At 41.5% G+C, this 16,085-nt stretch overlaps 1 protein-coding gene across 1 annotated transcript; it reads right to left on the bottom strand.

Moving 5' to 3' along the window:
• Positions 1–542: 542 nt before the first annotated feature.
• Positions 543–15,614, bottom strand: brca2 (BRCA2 DNA repair associated). The gene is made up of 27 exons (XM_069707421.1): positions 15,515–15,614; positions 15,070–15,167; positions 14,536–14,769; positions 14,348–14,411; positions 13,930–13,982; positions 13,625–13,653; positions 13,401–13,512; positions 13,263–13,318; positions 12,712–12,802; positions 11,910–12,527; positions 7,221–11,792; positions 6,798–6,896; positions 6,638–6,707; positions 6,120–6,550; positions 5,846–6,033; positions 5,545–5,732; positions 5,264–5,434; positions 4,106–4,457; positions 3,870–4,025; positions 3,645–3,792; positions 3,460–3,572; positions 3,173–3,368; positions 2,929–3,095; positions 2,712–2,850; positions 2,318–2,574; positions 1,519–1,662; positions 543–1,058 (listed from the first exon to the last, which is right to left on the bottom strand). Exons 2-27 carry the CDS (start codon positions 15,122–15,124, stop codon positions 702–704), a joined length of 9,060 nt encoding a protein of 3,019 aa, XP_069563522.1. The 5' UTR covers positions 15,125–15,167; positions 15,515–15,614; the 3' UTR covers positions 543–701.
• Positions 15,615–16,085: the final 471 nt, after the last annotated feature.

Below are 16,085 nucleotides of genomic sequence, written 5' to 3' on the forward strand. Positions count from 1 at the left end.
CATTCCTTTTCTTCTCCTGCCGACTGGCTCACGAGTTCACCAGCGCCCCCCATCGGCCCTGCAGAGTAGCGCAACAGAAGGTGACTGCAGATCGTACAAATAGGCTGACTTCAGACATACTGTACATAAAATGTGTTTACACAATTGGGTCAAATTTGGTCATAACAGACAAATCAAAGATGCCCCAGTTACTAACCTTTTGTTCCTTAATCATTAAAATGACTACAGACAATCTATTTTGTTTTTGAAGTAGCTCTTATTTTAAGTACTTGATATTTTTGCCTCAATTTCTTCAGTATTCCTCTATCCTATACACTTCCCAATATGCATGTTATTTTAGAGTTCACTTACAAAAAAAAAAAATCTATTGTAGTATAGTAGTAACAAGAGTATGTTTGTAAATACCCTCCCTCATCAGCTCTGTTATTGATCTTTAAATTCAGAATACACAGAATTGCAGGGCTGTAACTCTGAATAAGGGTAAGATTTAACTTACTGAACTGAAGAGGTGATGGCAGACAAGTGTGAAGAGATGACATGATTTTACCGTTGAGAGGTAATTTCACCACTTTAATTCAAGTCCAGTGAAACTTCAAAAACAACCACAGGCAATGTTTTATACGCAGCATTTACATTCACTCATCTGTACAGCTTTTATTTTACAAGTCTTAGTGTGCGTTTCATCATACAGTCAAATGTATCTACAGTAATTCACCAACACGCAATGCCTGAGTATCAATCATGGCCAGCTCCTCGTCATTCACCCATTCGCCCTCCCGCGGTGAGTCGACGGGTTTGTGAGCTGGAGTCTGTACAGTTTTTAAAGTGCTAGATGTGCCCGACCTCCGAGGGGGGTTGAATGTCTTATTGACACACGGAGAAGCCGATGAGCTCAGATTGAAGAGGGGGGGAGGAGACGGGATACGTGACAGATAGTCCACAGCTCGCCTTCTTTTCAGGCTTTTGGGATCTTTTTCTGTTGAGGATGTTGCTGCCGTCGGGTTTCTGCTGACAGGTGTGAAAGATCCGAGGTTTCTGATTGGCTTCTGAGAAATCACCTGCATTAAAAGAGAGTTTAAGTTTGGGCTGAGCGATATGGACAAATTCAAACACCATATTGTTTCAACAAATACATGGATGTTGATATTACAACGATGTTGTTGGGATGACTATTGGTGCTTTTACAGAATATTTGCACGTGAAGATTTTTGATCAGTAATCATCATTATTTTGTGGCTATAATATCTAATGGGCGAGGACAAATAATAGAAGAGCTACAACAGTTTGGGAAGGTCAGAAGGAAACATCACTTTAAATGTAATGCAGCCTTTAAAACCAGAAGACAACAATTATTTGACATCACAATATTACAATATCCAAAGACTAATACACTAATACATCCAAGTCTCATATCACGACAAGAGAAAATATCAATATATTTAGATATAAAAAAATATACAATACAATATCAACAAATATCAAACAGCCCAAGATCCCACAGCATGAACATGAACTCACACTTGTCTTTGAGTCTTGTCTTCTGTCTGTTGGAGGAGCCGGAGTCTGTGGTTGCAGAGCAGGAGAGCAGATCGAGCTCACGCCATCAGATTGAACTAAAAGTGAAAGCTTCTCCTCGGCGGTTAGAAAGAAGTTCTCTTGACTCTGAAAAACACACAAGGCAATGCAAATTTCATATTTAAAAACATTTCCCTCAAATAAAAATGAGAAAGCTGCACATGGTTCAGGTCAGTAAACACTTAAAGTAAACAATATTTCCACGGTCTGAGTTATTAATCTGTTACACACCTCAACACAAGGTTTTAAAGGTTAATGTCAGAGACAACATTAGCTGTAACTAACTCATTTACACATTCTCTACTAATCTATTCTCACTGCTGTTCAGCACAACTTTTCTTTTAATGGGTGCGATGGTGCTTGAAGGATTTTCAGATTTTCACTCAGTTCTTAAAGTAAAATATTTTGTCTCATTTGTTGAATTGGATTCTCTTTATCAACTTTTAAGATTTAAGTGAAAATATAATGATATTTAAGAAGATATTGTTGCACTAATATAGATCATTCTAAAGGGTGTAAAAAAAACCTTCAAGCATTACTGTAACTCTGTAAGCTCGATAAAAAAATCTTTTGATATTTAAGAAAAATTGCTGTTCCTATTTGGCATTTCAAATTTGAATCTATATACTATAATCATAAATAAATACCTGTGCTTTGATGGGATTATAATTAATGCATGAGGAACTTTGGCTGTAAGAACATTCAGAATCTGCTTTGGAGGTTTTGGATTTAAACACCGTACCTGGACCAGGTTTTTGAGTTGGCTGAGGGACTCCTGCAGATGAACTTCCTTGGGGTTTGCAGAGAAGACAGTCAGATCTCCAGCATACACAACAGGAGTGGGATACATGGACTGGCCTCTCAGCTGCAGGTTGCTCACAGCCAACAGGACACCTGGTTTCAGCACATCCTCCAGGCCAGACTGAGACAAGCTGCTGAAACAGCGGACTTTCACAAAATTCAGTTTCCCGTCGGCCAAATAAAAGGCCGGAGAAGAACCTGTGTCCAGAAGAACAATCACTCAGTAAAATAATATATGGCAGAGACAAGTTATGACCCCCCCCCCGCAAAAAAACCCCCAAACAACAAAAAAAACAACCCCAAAAAACCAAACAAACAAAACAAAAACACTTTACCCTGTCCATCTATGATACTGACGAGACATCCTGTGAGATCCACCTCTCCACACAGCGGCTGGAACTCAGAGTTTTGAAGACTCACAACGTTTGTAGAGACTCTCGGTTTAAAACGTGCCGACAACCACTCCTGGGACGCCTGAACGATAAAACAGGTCATACATCAGAAAACGCTTCCATCACAGTCGTGGTACACACGGTTTGTTTCAAACCGTACCTGCAGCTCCTGAAACTGTGTTTTCTTTGTCCCTGTGAGCTGAACATTTTGAATACTGCTGCGGTTCTTCCCATCTGAAGCGGTGAGGTTGTAGGCTTTGTATCGACAGCCTTCCTTCAATAAAGACTGAAGGTCTGAGGAAGGTCGCCAAAGATTCAACCGGTACACTAAAACCAAGAAGAAAGTTAAGACCTTAACACACAATAGTAAGATCAAGTAATTAAGGGGAAAAATAAAGACACACCACTGCCGGTTTGGTCCAAAGAATCAGCAATGCCAAGTCTCCACACAGGTGCGACGTCTCGTTTGGGACAGCTCTGGTCGTTGTCCTCTGCTTCGAGAGCGCGACGATATCGATCCTGCAGTTCAGCATGTTGCTTCTCCATCAGAGAGCGCCTGTAGGTATGAAGAGTCTCCAACTGTCCTTCACTCAAATGAGCCTAGAACATGGATGTGAAAAAAGGTAAAGTACAGACACTATGTTTCACAAAAATTACATGAACAATTTGAAAAAAGCAGATTTCTTATCACCTCGAGGTAAGCTGGGTCATCTCCTACTGCTTCGTACAGCTCCTCTCCATCCTGCAGACTGGCAATAACCTGATGACTGAATGTTTGTCTTCTCCGCTGAGGTTTTAAATTCCCTGAGGAGGACAACTTGTTATAACCTGTCCGATTTCCAGCTGCAGTTAACATGAGAAAAACAAGATCCCTACTTTTCTCCTCCTTTTCAAATTCAGCTTGAACCTTGGCAAAAAGGATCTCCATGGCTTTTTCTTTGTGGCTGTTGTATCGTCTCGCCTCCTTCTCTTCTGCACGAGCAGAACGGAACACAGCACCTCCGTCTGCTTTCCTCTCCATCCACTAGAAAAAGGTCAAGGAAAATAGCATGAACCTCCAGGACTAAGAGCAACAATACACCAATGCAAGACTAAACACACCTGTATGGGGTAGCTTCTCAGTATGACAATGTCAACACATCCTACTGGTCCTCCATTGCAATACAAACAGGACACTGGAAGCAGGAACGGCCGCGGATCCTTGTGAAATCCCAGTTTCGCATCCCAGCGTGCGGGTCTGCTGCTATTGGCACAAATCTAAAGAACCAAAAACAATAAATAAAATGAAAAAAACAAAACAAGTGAAAGAACAACTTGTGATCTTCTTCTTAAAGTACCTTTAACATGAGAGACTCTGGGGCCTCCAGAGGGGCGCAGGCTTCTTGTGGTCCCACCAGCTGAGCCCCGTGGACGATCAACTTGCCCCCGACAGCCAGTCTCCCTCTGTGGAGCATGGCGGTCAACGGTTCATCCAGCTGGGCTTTAATGGCGTACCAACCGTCCGTCAGCCAAACGACTGCAGACCGAGCTTCAGGTTTGGCATCGGCACCTTGTGGAGTCCTGGTGTCGTTGTGACCCCCGGAGACGACCTCGCACACACAGAGAACCAGAGTTTTGGCTGCTGTGTCGTCCTTCTCCATGATCTTCCTCAGAGCTGGCCTGCGGCTGTGGTCCACTTCTACATCATATCTACAACACATCAAATAAAAGTCATGCTTTAAACGCTTTAGAGAAAGAGCAGTTCATAAATCAGTTACAACTGACAGATCATTATTTAGCAGCTGTTCTGATAAGTGACCAATTTAAAGCTTCAGCTGAGTGAGGACATGGTGGGGTTTTTTTTGTTTTATGTGATTGAAAATGAAATATTCATTTTAACATTTTAATCTGTTACTTGAGAAAAAAAAGTATTTAATTAATGAACTAAGAAAATGATTGTAGGTGGCCGACCTAATCAACTTCATACATACAAATCCAACATACATAATCAATTTCATTCTCATGAGGAGCACTGCTCTCCCACTGCACTCGACATGGTGCAACGTGTACAAAATTTACATTTCTGCCGTTCAATTTCAATTCCACTTAAACAAACCGACTGAACTGTGTAAGAACAGTTGAGACTATTTACAATCATTTTACAGGAAGATGTGTGTATGATAAAATGAGTTAAGTAAGTTTTACTCCAGGCACGCACGATTTATCGTATCAAAAACTGGATCGTAAATTCGAGAGGCTGAAGTTTATGGTTTAGGTGTTTAGTGTTGGATACAAAAAGCCGTTGCATTTAAGCTTAAAAAAAAAAAAGAAAGAAAAGAGTGTTGCCTTTTGGCTGCCCAAAGGTGATTTGCCGCCTCTCTGTCAGGCACCATCATATTTTTTGTTGCAATTCTTTCTATATCAAGTAAATAAGTGCAATCAACTTTGTGATCTCAATTCTAAGCAGAAAATGATGACTCATATTTTCCGGGATCGGGCACTTCACTCTTCCATACCTGTACTTCAGCTGTAGGAGAACCTGCTCAGGGGTGAGACAGAGGCCGCCCATTGTTTCTGGAAATGACTTTTCCATGGATGACTGCTTCCACACAATCCATCTGAAGTGATTATACACCCACGCCTCACTGATCAGTTTAGGATCCACACCCGGGGTGTCACATAAGGCTCTGTGTGGGACAAGATGATATTCAGTGCATTTAGCTTGCAGTCTGCTGATACACCTCATTTCTCCAATATTATGAATAGCATCACTAAGTCTGTTTAATTTCACCGATACCTATAGAACTCTTCTTTTCCTGCAGTCCGATCATTGCGGGGAATCAGCCATCCTCCATCCGCCAGCTGAATACCACCATCCTCTGTTAAAGCTTCCCGTTTGATGAACTGCAGCAAATTAAAGCAAAAAGACTCTGCAGTCTCGCTGGTGATCTCAGAAACGTGCTTATGGACTCCAAATCCATACAGCTGAAAAAACAAGAACAGCAAGATGTTAAAAGATGTCAAAATGTCATCTTTTAACCAAAGACGGGAAAATTGAGGTGAAGTGCTAAAACACCCAGTGATAGTTACGGCCTCGCCTGTTTTTGGGTGTATCTTGCTGGGGGCTTTCCATCCACTGCCACTTTTAATGGGATCCTCGCCACTCCACAGGTTCTGGTTAGAAACAGACTCCCTGGCAGAGGTCGAATGGTCTGGCGCTTCTTTTTCCTGATCCTCATGTCTTGTACGTCCCGTGCCAGCTCAGTGTTCCCAAGAGTCTGATATTCTGCCAATGCACAACAAAAACATCATCGTGTTACCCGTGGTACGCTAAATATTTCAAACTTACTTACTTGAAAAAGGCTACTGCACCTTGGCTTCTGGAGGACGTCTCATCCGCACATGATGCCTCTGAACTGCCTGACCCACAGACAACCAGAGTGCTCTGATTATTCAGCACATTGTTACTTGTCGTGTCGACGGGGGCAGTTACATCAGTAGCACCTGGTGTATTTTTAGTGGGCGGTACGTAAGTGTTGCTTACAAAGAGACGCAGGTATTTATCCTCCTGCTCCTGTGGTTTAGAGGAGGTCTCTTGGATAATCGTTCTTTGTTTCTTGAACGGAGGAACAAACGCAGAAGTCGTCCTTACGTTGTCCTTGAGAGTGTCTGCTTTTACATTTTTGATGAATGGAGGAACAAATGCCGGCGTCTTGGAAGGAGTTGATCTGCTCTCTGAGGGGGTTGAGGGTTGTTTGAGTGTTGTCTTTTGAAATCTCGTTTCCACATAGTTTTTACCACTCCTGTGGAAAAGAAAAAACTCATATCACAGAGAGATGATGACTTGTCAGCCGCTTGAAAACATGGTCGGCAATTAACAGTCCACTTACCCGTGTGGCCTTGTGATGTTTGGATGAAGAGCGACACTGTACTTGAAAACACTCCTGTCTTTCATTACACCTTAATAAAGATAGAAAAAAAAAAAAAAAAAATAATAATTTCAAGTACAGGACATGTATCACAGATGACCCGTCAGAGATGATGATTTACCATTTGGACAGCTTTTTACTGCCTGGAGTGTTGAACATCTCGGCCCATCAACCGCCCTGTCGAAGTCTTCAAGTAATCGTCTCTTCAGAGGAGGCTGACCTGGAATATTTCAAAACGTTAGGGCGACTGTTTGTTTACTGGCCAAATAATAGCTGGAACAGAGCCACATTCTAAAGTTTTTAATAATCAGCCATTTTCATAAATTTCTAAATAATGATTTATGTGCAGTAAGGGAAATATGTATTTAACTTATCTAATAAAGCTGGAAAATAATTAAGTCAGTTGCAAAAGCGTTATCAAAAAAAAAATTTGCTTTTCAAAATAATTCTGATTTAATAAGTTCTGAAAAGAGTGAAACAAGCTGTGCAGTCATACTAAAAACATATTGTCCTGTCGCACCTGAGCAGCGACGCCGACACTCACCAGTTATATCTGCAGCTTCCACTGATCTCTTCCCTCTTCTTTTCTCTTCCTCTGCAGATCTGTTGCTGGACTTTGGCTTGTCTTGCAGTGCCATGTTTTCCAAAGTCATTTGGCCAGCGAGACCTTCATCTTCAAGCAAGGCTTTAGTGCAGTCCAGAGCTTCCTGGGCAAGAAACTGCTGCTGAGTCTCTGTGCAGCCAGTGAGGTTGACTGATTGAAAGTTTAGACCTGTGGACTCTGCTGGGATTTGAACTTTATATCCCTCGCTGCTGCCCGTTTGATTCATTTCATAGTCCGACGCACATGAAGCGTCCTGTTCACAGCTGTCGTGTTGGTTTCCCACCCCCGATGGGCTGCTTTTATCTTCTTGGAACTTAACTGCATCTGTAAGTGCCTCGTCTTTGATAAAGCTACAACCACCATGACCTGAACTTTTAATAGTTTCCTTTCCACGGTCAGTCTCTTGCAGAGAGGGGAAATATTTAACCGCCAAAGAGGCACTTCCCTTAGCGGACATGTTCTTGTCACTGGTGGTGGTACGATTAGAATCTGAAGTTCTCTTCATATCTATCACTTTCGATGGATCTACCTTATTGGTGTCATGCGGGCTTGTTGAACCATGACACTCCCCATCAGCCAACTCTTTGAAAAGCTTGTTTGCTTTCAGAAGACTCTTCTCTGACACGTGGACTTTTGCTCCCCCTGCAGTTCTGAAACCACCATGTTTTTTTTCTGCATCATTTTGAGCATCTCCTTCATGTTTCTTATCACTCCTGCTTGTGTTTGATCCAGCTGGGATGTCTGGACTGGAACTGGTGTCACTGAAGAGAGCTTTAGCCTTCCTTAAGGCCTCAGATGAAAGTGCCACAGGTTTCCCACTGGCTGCGAGAAATCCACCATTCCTGAACGACGGACCAGGAACTGGAGTCTCAGAATGTGGTGGCGGTGTTACATCTATTTCATCCTCAACTCCTTCACATTCACTTAGCAGAGTTTTCGCCTTCTTGAGAGCTGCAGATGAAATAGCAACTTGTTTTCCACTGGCTGTTTGGAATCCGCCGCTCTGTGGCGGCAAAGTGTCGTCTCTTTGTTTCACCGGTTTGTTTGTATCTTCAGTGGATCCCTTTTCAGGCTCCTCAGAAACGTTTACCGTCACCCCTTGATCTGGTTTAAATTTTGAAAGGTTTCTCTTCTCGCTGCCACTTCCACTCACGTTCCTTGTTTCTGTAACAGCTGGGATGTCTGTACTCAAGCTGATGTCACTGAAGAGAGCTTTAGCCTTCTGTAAGGCCTCGGGTGAAGGTGCCACAGTTTTACCACTGGCTGAAAGAAATCCAGCATTCCTGGGTGGCGGAGCATGAGCTGGAATCTTGAAAGTGGAAAATGGTTTTACACTGATTTGTTGCTCCTCTTCATCGCCCTCACTCAGCAGGGATTTTGCTTTCTTGAGAGCGGCAGATGAAATGGCCACTCGTTTTCCACTGGCTGTCTGAAATCCACCGTTCAAAGTGTCTTCTCTTTGTTTCACTGCTGTGCTTGTATCTTTTCCATTTCCAGGCTCCTCAGAAATGTTTACCGACACCCTTTGATCTGGTTTGAAATTCAAAAGGTTTCTTTTCTCTGTGCCACTTCCTTTGACAGGTGCCACACTTTTATGTTTGAGGGCAATTCCACTGTTCCAGTCCTTATCACAGTCCTTGATGAAAGCATCTGCTTCTTGCATTGCTTCTGTTGAAGCAGAATCATCAAATTCTCTCAAAAGATGTTTTGCTTTCAAAAGAGTTTTCTGTGACACGTGGACTCTTTGTCCCCCTGCAGTTGAGAAACCACAGTGTATTTTCTCTGTATTTTCACTACTGTCTTGTTTCTTATCACTCCTCCTTGCATCGTAAACAGCTGGGATGTCTGTACTCAAGCTGGTGTCACTGAAGAGAGCTTTAGCCTTCTGTAAGGCCTCAGATGAAAGCGCCACAGTTTTGCCACTGGCTGCAAGAAATCCAGCATTCCTGGGTGGTGGAGCACGAGCTGGAATCTTGAAAGTAGAAGAGGGATTTACACCGCTTTCATACGCATCTTCATCAGCCTCACTTAGCAGGGATTTTGCTTTCTTGAGAGCTGCAGATGAAATGGAGATTTGTTTCCCGCCGGCGGTGTGGAATCCATCGTTCTTAGGCGGAGAATCCCGAATTTGAGCGTTAAACTGTCCGTCTCTGACAGCATTTTCTTTTTGATTCAGTTGTTTTTTTGAGTCTTCAAGTATACAAATCTCTTTCAGGAGACATCCCGCCCTTTTCATTGCCTCAGCTGACACAGGTACTTTCTTCCCGCTGGCTGCAGAGAATCCATCACCACTGCTCAATTTGTCTTTTGCAGAGGAATCAATAACCTTTGATGTTGTGCACAGCGGAGAAGAAAATGGCTTCGAAGTCAAAAGTTGGTTTCCACGGAAAGCCGCTGAATCTTTTAAAGTCAGTGTACTGTTACAACCAGCACTGTTCATTTCCATATGTTCAGGATGTGGCCCCTTTATGTAATGTGCAACCAGTGCACCATTTGCATTTTTAAACTTAGCGGACCCACTGACATGTTCCTCAGAAGTGTTGACTTTTGTCCTCTGAGGGTTTTTAAATTCTAAAAGGTTTTTCTTACCGTTAACACTTTCAGCCATAGGATCTATGCTCGGCCCCGACATGCCGTCATTACGGTCCATTTCGTCACAGCCTTTGAAAAAAGCACCTGCCTGTTGCATATATTTTGCTGAAATAGAAATCCCTTCTCCACTCGCCATGTGGAAGCCACTCTGACACATGGTTGTGTCCATTTTGCTGTTTTCAAAACATTTCGTACGATCTGGATCTCTAATGGTTGAAACCTTTTTGTCTGAACAGACTGACTCCTGAATTCTCTCCTCAATATCACAGTTGTCTTTGATGGTGGACTTCAAATCGTCCGTGCCAGCGTTCGAATCCATGCAGCACTTTTGTTCTGTTTGAGCATCGTTTTCGGTGCGTTTCTCGTCTGGTGATTTCTGACCTGTCAGGTTCTCCCTTAAATCTGCAAACAAAGCTCTAGCTTGGCTCAGACATCTTTTGGAAACTCTCAAAACGTTTCCTCCGGCAGTTTTAAACGCTACACCAAGCATCAAAGGATTTCTGTTCTCCAGCTGGGTTGTTTCAGTGCACTCAGCTCTGTGAGGATATTTTGGTTCAGTTGACATACGACAGTTATCGCCTTTAGAAATGTGCTCTGAAAAGGAAGCTCGATCTCCGGCAGAGGAATTTTCTTTTTTCGGAGCACTTGATAATGACATACAGGTGGATTTACTTCTGACATCAGATGTTCCACTATTTATTTTATCATCTGAGACGGAAGTCATTTTGTCAGGCTGCTGCTTTTCAGTGTGTGAACTAAAGCTGTCATCAAAATCTATTCCAGTGAGATAATCAGGGTCCAGCTCTTTGTCAGCTTTTTGTGGAGAGGTGGCATCATCTTTCTGATTTAGCTTTGCGGTTTTGAATTGAGTGAATTCAAACTGGCTATCAGCTTCCTCCAAGAGAGAGCACAGTTCCGTCACATCAGCTTTTTGTGAGTCTGTTAACTGGTAACTGTTATCCCCAAATCTTTCACTTAAGGAAGGTAGCTGATTTGAATTAGAAGCTGTACTTTTCGATGATCCGTTCATGGCACGGTCCCATGTGGTGGGCTGATCACTTAAACTCCTTCCTCCCTCAGTCTCTTCAAAGAGATGCTTGGCTCTCTCCAGGTTAGCTAAGGAAATTCGTACACCTTTATTTGAAGCGGTTCTGAATCCCGACGCACGGACAGAAGGAATAGAAACTTCGGTTTTGTCTGGCAGGCTGCCATGAGTCTGAGCATTTATTGGAGTGCAGTTAATGTTAGTGACAGTTTCTTTTGTACTGCTTGGTAGTGGTGTTGACATGCTCTCTATGTGCAACTCATTCTTTCTCCCGGCGTCCGGTGTCCGTCTTTCCTTGAGCTCGGTTTCAGCTTTAACATCCAAATGTACTTTTCTATTCCCTTGATTTGTAGATGGAAAGGTCCTGTAGAAATCGGTTTTAAAGCCAGAACAGTGCTGACTTTGACCAGTCTTCTCTGACCAGGGAAGAACATTTGAAGATGCAGTCACACGAGTAATATCTGCCACAGCAGACTGGAATCCACTGTCACTTACGGTGCTTTCATTGATGGAGTAATTCTGATCAGTGGTAGAAACACATCTTCTGTTACTACCGGCATCAAGGCCACGGTGAGGGTTTGCTTTCTGCTTAGTTTGTTTCATGGCCGACAGACAGGCTGATGGAGAAAAGTAACGCTCAGTGCCCTCTGCCTGTTTTCCCAGTTTAACAGAATCTGGTATTTGGCTGAAGTCTTGTGCAAAATCTCTGCAAAGCTGTGACATGTCAAGATCCTGGAGTTTGGCTTGTGCAGAGAGAGGCAGAGGCAGATTCTCTCCAGCCAGATTTCCCTGTTCTTGCATTGCATTCTTCCCATTACTGGAGCAGTCTGCGTCATCTGGGGCTTTCTCCAACTGCTTAACACCCACTTCTGGTCCTGAAAGAAAGCATAGTTATAAAAAAAATAAGTCTTTTTTTTTTGTCATTGTAGAAGAGAACATATTATAACTTATGATTGTATTTTTGCACTTTAAATGCCAGAAAAATGTATTACCAGAATATGCAATCCCTGGCGATGAGTCCACCTTCTGAGACTGTGTTTCTTTTCCTTGAACTTGAGTTTTAAAAGTCCCAACAGTGTAGATGAATTTTCTCTTTTTCTTATTAATTACAGAGTCTGTGATTTTCATAGGTGGCCTTACAAACTGGCTACAACCAGAGTCACTCTGCAGCTGTTCTTTTGAAATATTGTCATCCACAGCAAAAGTTGGAATTTGAGATAAACTCAATGGAGACCACTGGCTGTTGGCAGCGTCTCCAGTTGTTACCAGTGGGGATGAGGGAAATCTGACAGGTTCCTGACCAGCTGCTGCCTCTTCACTGGGCGCAGTGTTGTTTGTTGTTGAGGTGTTTGTGGAGCTGCAGCCGCGTTCTTCTGTCTGAACGATGTGCTTCCGTTTGATTCTGCGAGGTTTCACTTTTCTAAGTGCTGAACTGCTGTTGGCGAAGAAAATGGAGAGAACATTTTCAGCTCCATCGAGGATACTTGCTACGGTGCTGCGAATTTCTCCATCTTCAATAGCATCTGGCAGCTTCTGTCGCCAAACACCATCACTCTGGATTAGCGAAGCCTGGGGGGAGTTGGGGGACTCGGCCTCAGGGGAAACAGTACCTGTTGATTACAGAGTAGCAATCGGCATTATTCTTCTCATTATTCTGAGTATCATAATTACACCTCTAAAAGACAGCACAACCCAAAATAAGCAAATCTGTTGTCATGCATTGTTTTTTCATTCATATTCAAAGCTACTGCATAAACTCAGATACGAGCAAATTGTAAAGGAAAAACTCAGTACCTTGGTTACCAGAAGGCATGTCATTGGTTTTGGGTGGTGGTACTCCAACTGTGGAAGCGTTTGAAAGAGAAGGAAAAAGCTCCCGCACAAACTGGGAAAGGTAAAAAAGAAAAGAAAATCACTCTCAGAAGTATTGTGAAAGGTCACACCAATCTGTTCTGACTGTCACTTTATCCTTCATCTATACCACATCAAAAGATAAATGCAGTGTGCACATGTTCTTCCTTTTTCTTCAAACGTTTCAGAACATTAGTTTCTTTCAATGTTTTCCTGTTCACATTTCAGATCATATAATGTGAAAAATATGAGCGGCAATCAAAAAGTTCAGAGACGGGTTCTGTTGGCCATGAACGCAGCGCAGCGCTGTGATGCTCATGGAGCAGCAGCAAGCAATTGCTTATGGAGGAAGTAACAAAAGCTCTTCTGCCACTGACATGAAATCAACACAGTGATGCACATAGAGCTGAACCAGAGTGTCAATCATTAGCATTCTACAAATCAGACAGTTACATGGAGGTCTGTTGTGTGTTAGGGCTGGATGGAGTACTCACAACAACATTTTGGTCTGCAGAAACACTCACTGGACAGGGACTCTCATCACTTTTAGCTGTAACATTAAAAAGACACACAAATTATTAGACAAATCCTATTTTCAGACTTGTAACGTAACCAACTCTGTCATTGCTTACATAAAATCAGTGTGGATGGCACCGCTGGTGGAGTATTCAAGGAACTGGTCCAAGAAATGTCAGGATTAATTTGCACGCCAAGACTTTCAGAAATCTGCTTCGCATAGGTGGCCTGTATTTTAAAAAACATAATATAAAACTTTAGTGTTATCCATTACTCCACATCAGAATACAGACATCACTGACAGAAAATACAACATCACTGTTAGATTTAATATACTTACTGGGGATTTGCATGGAGAATGAAACAGATCTGTACAAATGGCAGAAGCAAACAAGGCAATCAGTGATGATTGATTTATTAATTCATACGGATGAAACACAGATTACATTACATTTCATTTAGCTGACGCTTTTGTCCAAAGCGACTTACAATAAGTGCATTTCAACCATGAGGCTACAAAACCCAGAACAACAGGAATCAAGAAAATACAATTTCTTCAAGAAAGCCAAACTACAAAGTGCCATCAGTAAGTGCCATTTTAAGCGCTACTAAAGTTCTACATTACAGATACATTTTTTAGCTCACCGAAACTGTCCTGAGTCTGAGGCTGGATACCTCCATGCTTCATACCATGGACCCTAAAAAGACCAAAACAGACATCAAAAAGATATCCTAGCAAAACTATGATGGAAACAGACGCTTAAGAAAATGAATTAATAATTTAATGGAAAAGATTTTTGTTATGAACTCATAAATCTTTTCTCAAAGCGCAGTTGTTTAAAGTCATAAGTTTTATCTAAAGTCAGTATTTGTTGCTTTTTTTTTTGCTGTAATTGAAAAGATTCTACAACGCTCCAGTGACGGAAGACATATGAAACCTTCCCACATCATGACAAATCACTAATGATAAAAAACATTCTCACTGAGGACACTGACAGAGGAACTATGCAGTAATGCATGTGGAACATTAAAACAAATTGAGTTTGTTGTTTGTTGCACTCACCTCTGGTTTGACGTCTGAAACAAATGTGGACTTTGTGTCGCTGTCCATCGCAATGCTCCTTCATCTAAAAAGTACCACAAAGAAATATTATATTTAGAGTAAATTTAAATCAGACATCCATTTTCTTGTGCAAGATATTTTTTACTGCATGAATAAATACACCAGCAGTCAAACCTTAAACTGTATACCTTGTTCAGCAGTGAACGATTGCTCATCCTCAGTTCCAGGCGACACAATTCGACGGCGTCTGAAAACTTTGGGGGTTGAAAACAGCTGAGTGTCGAATGCAGGTTTGTCTAAAGGTGTTTTAAAATGTCCCTCCTGATTTGCACACAAGTCATCTTGATCAGAGAAACTTCCCTCGCTGGCGGACGTTTGAGCTGTCAGTAACTCAAACCAGTTGGGGTCCAGTGGTCCCAGCTCTGAAATGATAAATTATAGACGGGTCATAGATTATTATTAAAAAAAAAAAAAAAAAGCAACCTCCGACACACTTAACATGATGTTTTGTCTCGTGTTTATTACACAAAAGGCGCCTGTTTGTGATTATGTGATGAGATTTAATGTTGCGGACACAATAACATGAACACCACTCACTGGCCACTTTATCAAGTACACCTGACCAGATATTTGCATTAAGGAGGAGTTGATTTTGTTGCACCTGCAGCTTATTAAAAGGCACATATTTATAAACTTACAAATTCACATCACTGTCATATTACCTTTCCAGATTTCATCTTTGAATGTGTCGTACATGTTGGTTGAGGGTAAATCCATCCCAGGCGCTTGTGTAACGCCTACAGTTTGTTATATGGCACATCTGGGGACAAAACGTTTTTTTTTTTTTTTAGTGTAACTTAAAATAAAAACAGAAACTGTCCAAACTAGTTGGTTTCAAGCTAAATGATGGGGTACATCTCAGCCTGCTGCTGTTTCCGACCACATTAAATCAAACGGAACAACATTACCCAACAGCTAATTTCATAGCAAAACTGCTTTGGCCAAATTATCGACTAGACAACATTACTAACGTTTCACAGCCGAAGAAAATGTTGTGGTTGGTTGACAAAATCAGAAAAATACTGCCGACTTATACTGAGCGTCAACCATGTTTAAAAACACATCAGACGACGAAGTAAGACAGCTTTTGAGGTTCCTCTGACTTACCATGTACGTGGACTTTCATGACGCGATAAAAAAAAAAAACTCTTGACAAATTATCAAATAAAACATCACATAAGCTGTAATTGACCACTTGTCAGCGTGTTAGCTGGTTTGTCGAGTCTACACGAGAAACAAACCTCGCGCGCCACGCACCGGAAGTTATTGCTGCTTCGTCTTCTTCTTCTTTTGGGTTTCCGGCGCCTCGCAGCGACTTCAAAATAAAAGGCCTTTTTTTATTTTTTATTTTTTTTTTTTTTTTATTAATTAAAACGTTTAGGTTAGGTAGTTACTTTATTAATCCCCGAGGGGAAATTTTTTCCACTACAGCAACATACAGAAGCAATAAGATAATAATAGAATAATAGAAAAGCAATTAAATAGCAGTAAACCTATATATAATATATATATATATATGTTGATTGTGTTTATTGGTTTGTTGTATATAATATATATAGATATTTAATGTACTGTATATATACTGTATGTACTGTGCATTTTATATTTTATATTTATATTTTTTATTTTATTGCTTTTCTATTATATTATTCTATTCTATTATTATTTTATTCTATTG

Source organism: Brachyistius frenatus, unplaced genomic scaffold (assembly GCF_029030835.1).
Source record: "Brachyistius frenatus isolate BFR_SWC_R1_liver_20210118 unplaced genomic scaffold, ASM2903083v1 Contig_68, whole genome shotgun sequence".
Taxonomy (NCBI): domain Eukaryota; kingdom Metazoa; phylum Chordata; class Actinopteri; family Embiotocidae; genus Brachyistius; species Brachyistius frenatus.

Coding starts and splice junctions, on each gene's coding strand:
- brca2 (XM_069707421.1), bottom strand. CDS start 15,124: ATGGATTTACCCTCAACCAACATGTACGACACATTCAAAGATGAAATC. Junction 14,770..15,069: donor CAAAGATGAAATCTGGAAAG/GTAATATGACAG, acceptor TTATCATTTCAG/AGCTGGGACCACTGGACCCC. Junction 3,793..3,869: donor TGAGAAGCTACCCCATACAG/GTGTGTTTAGTC, acceptor ACCTTTTTCTAG/TGGATGGAGAGGAAAGCAGA.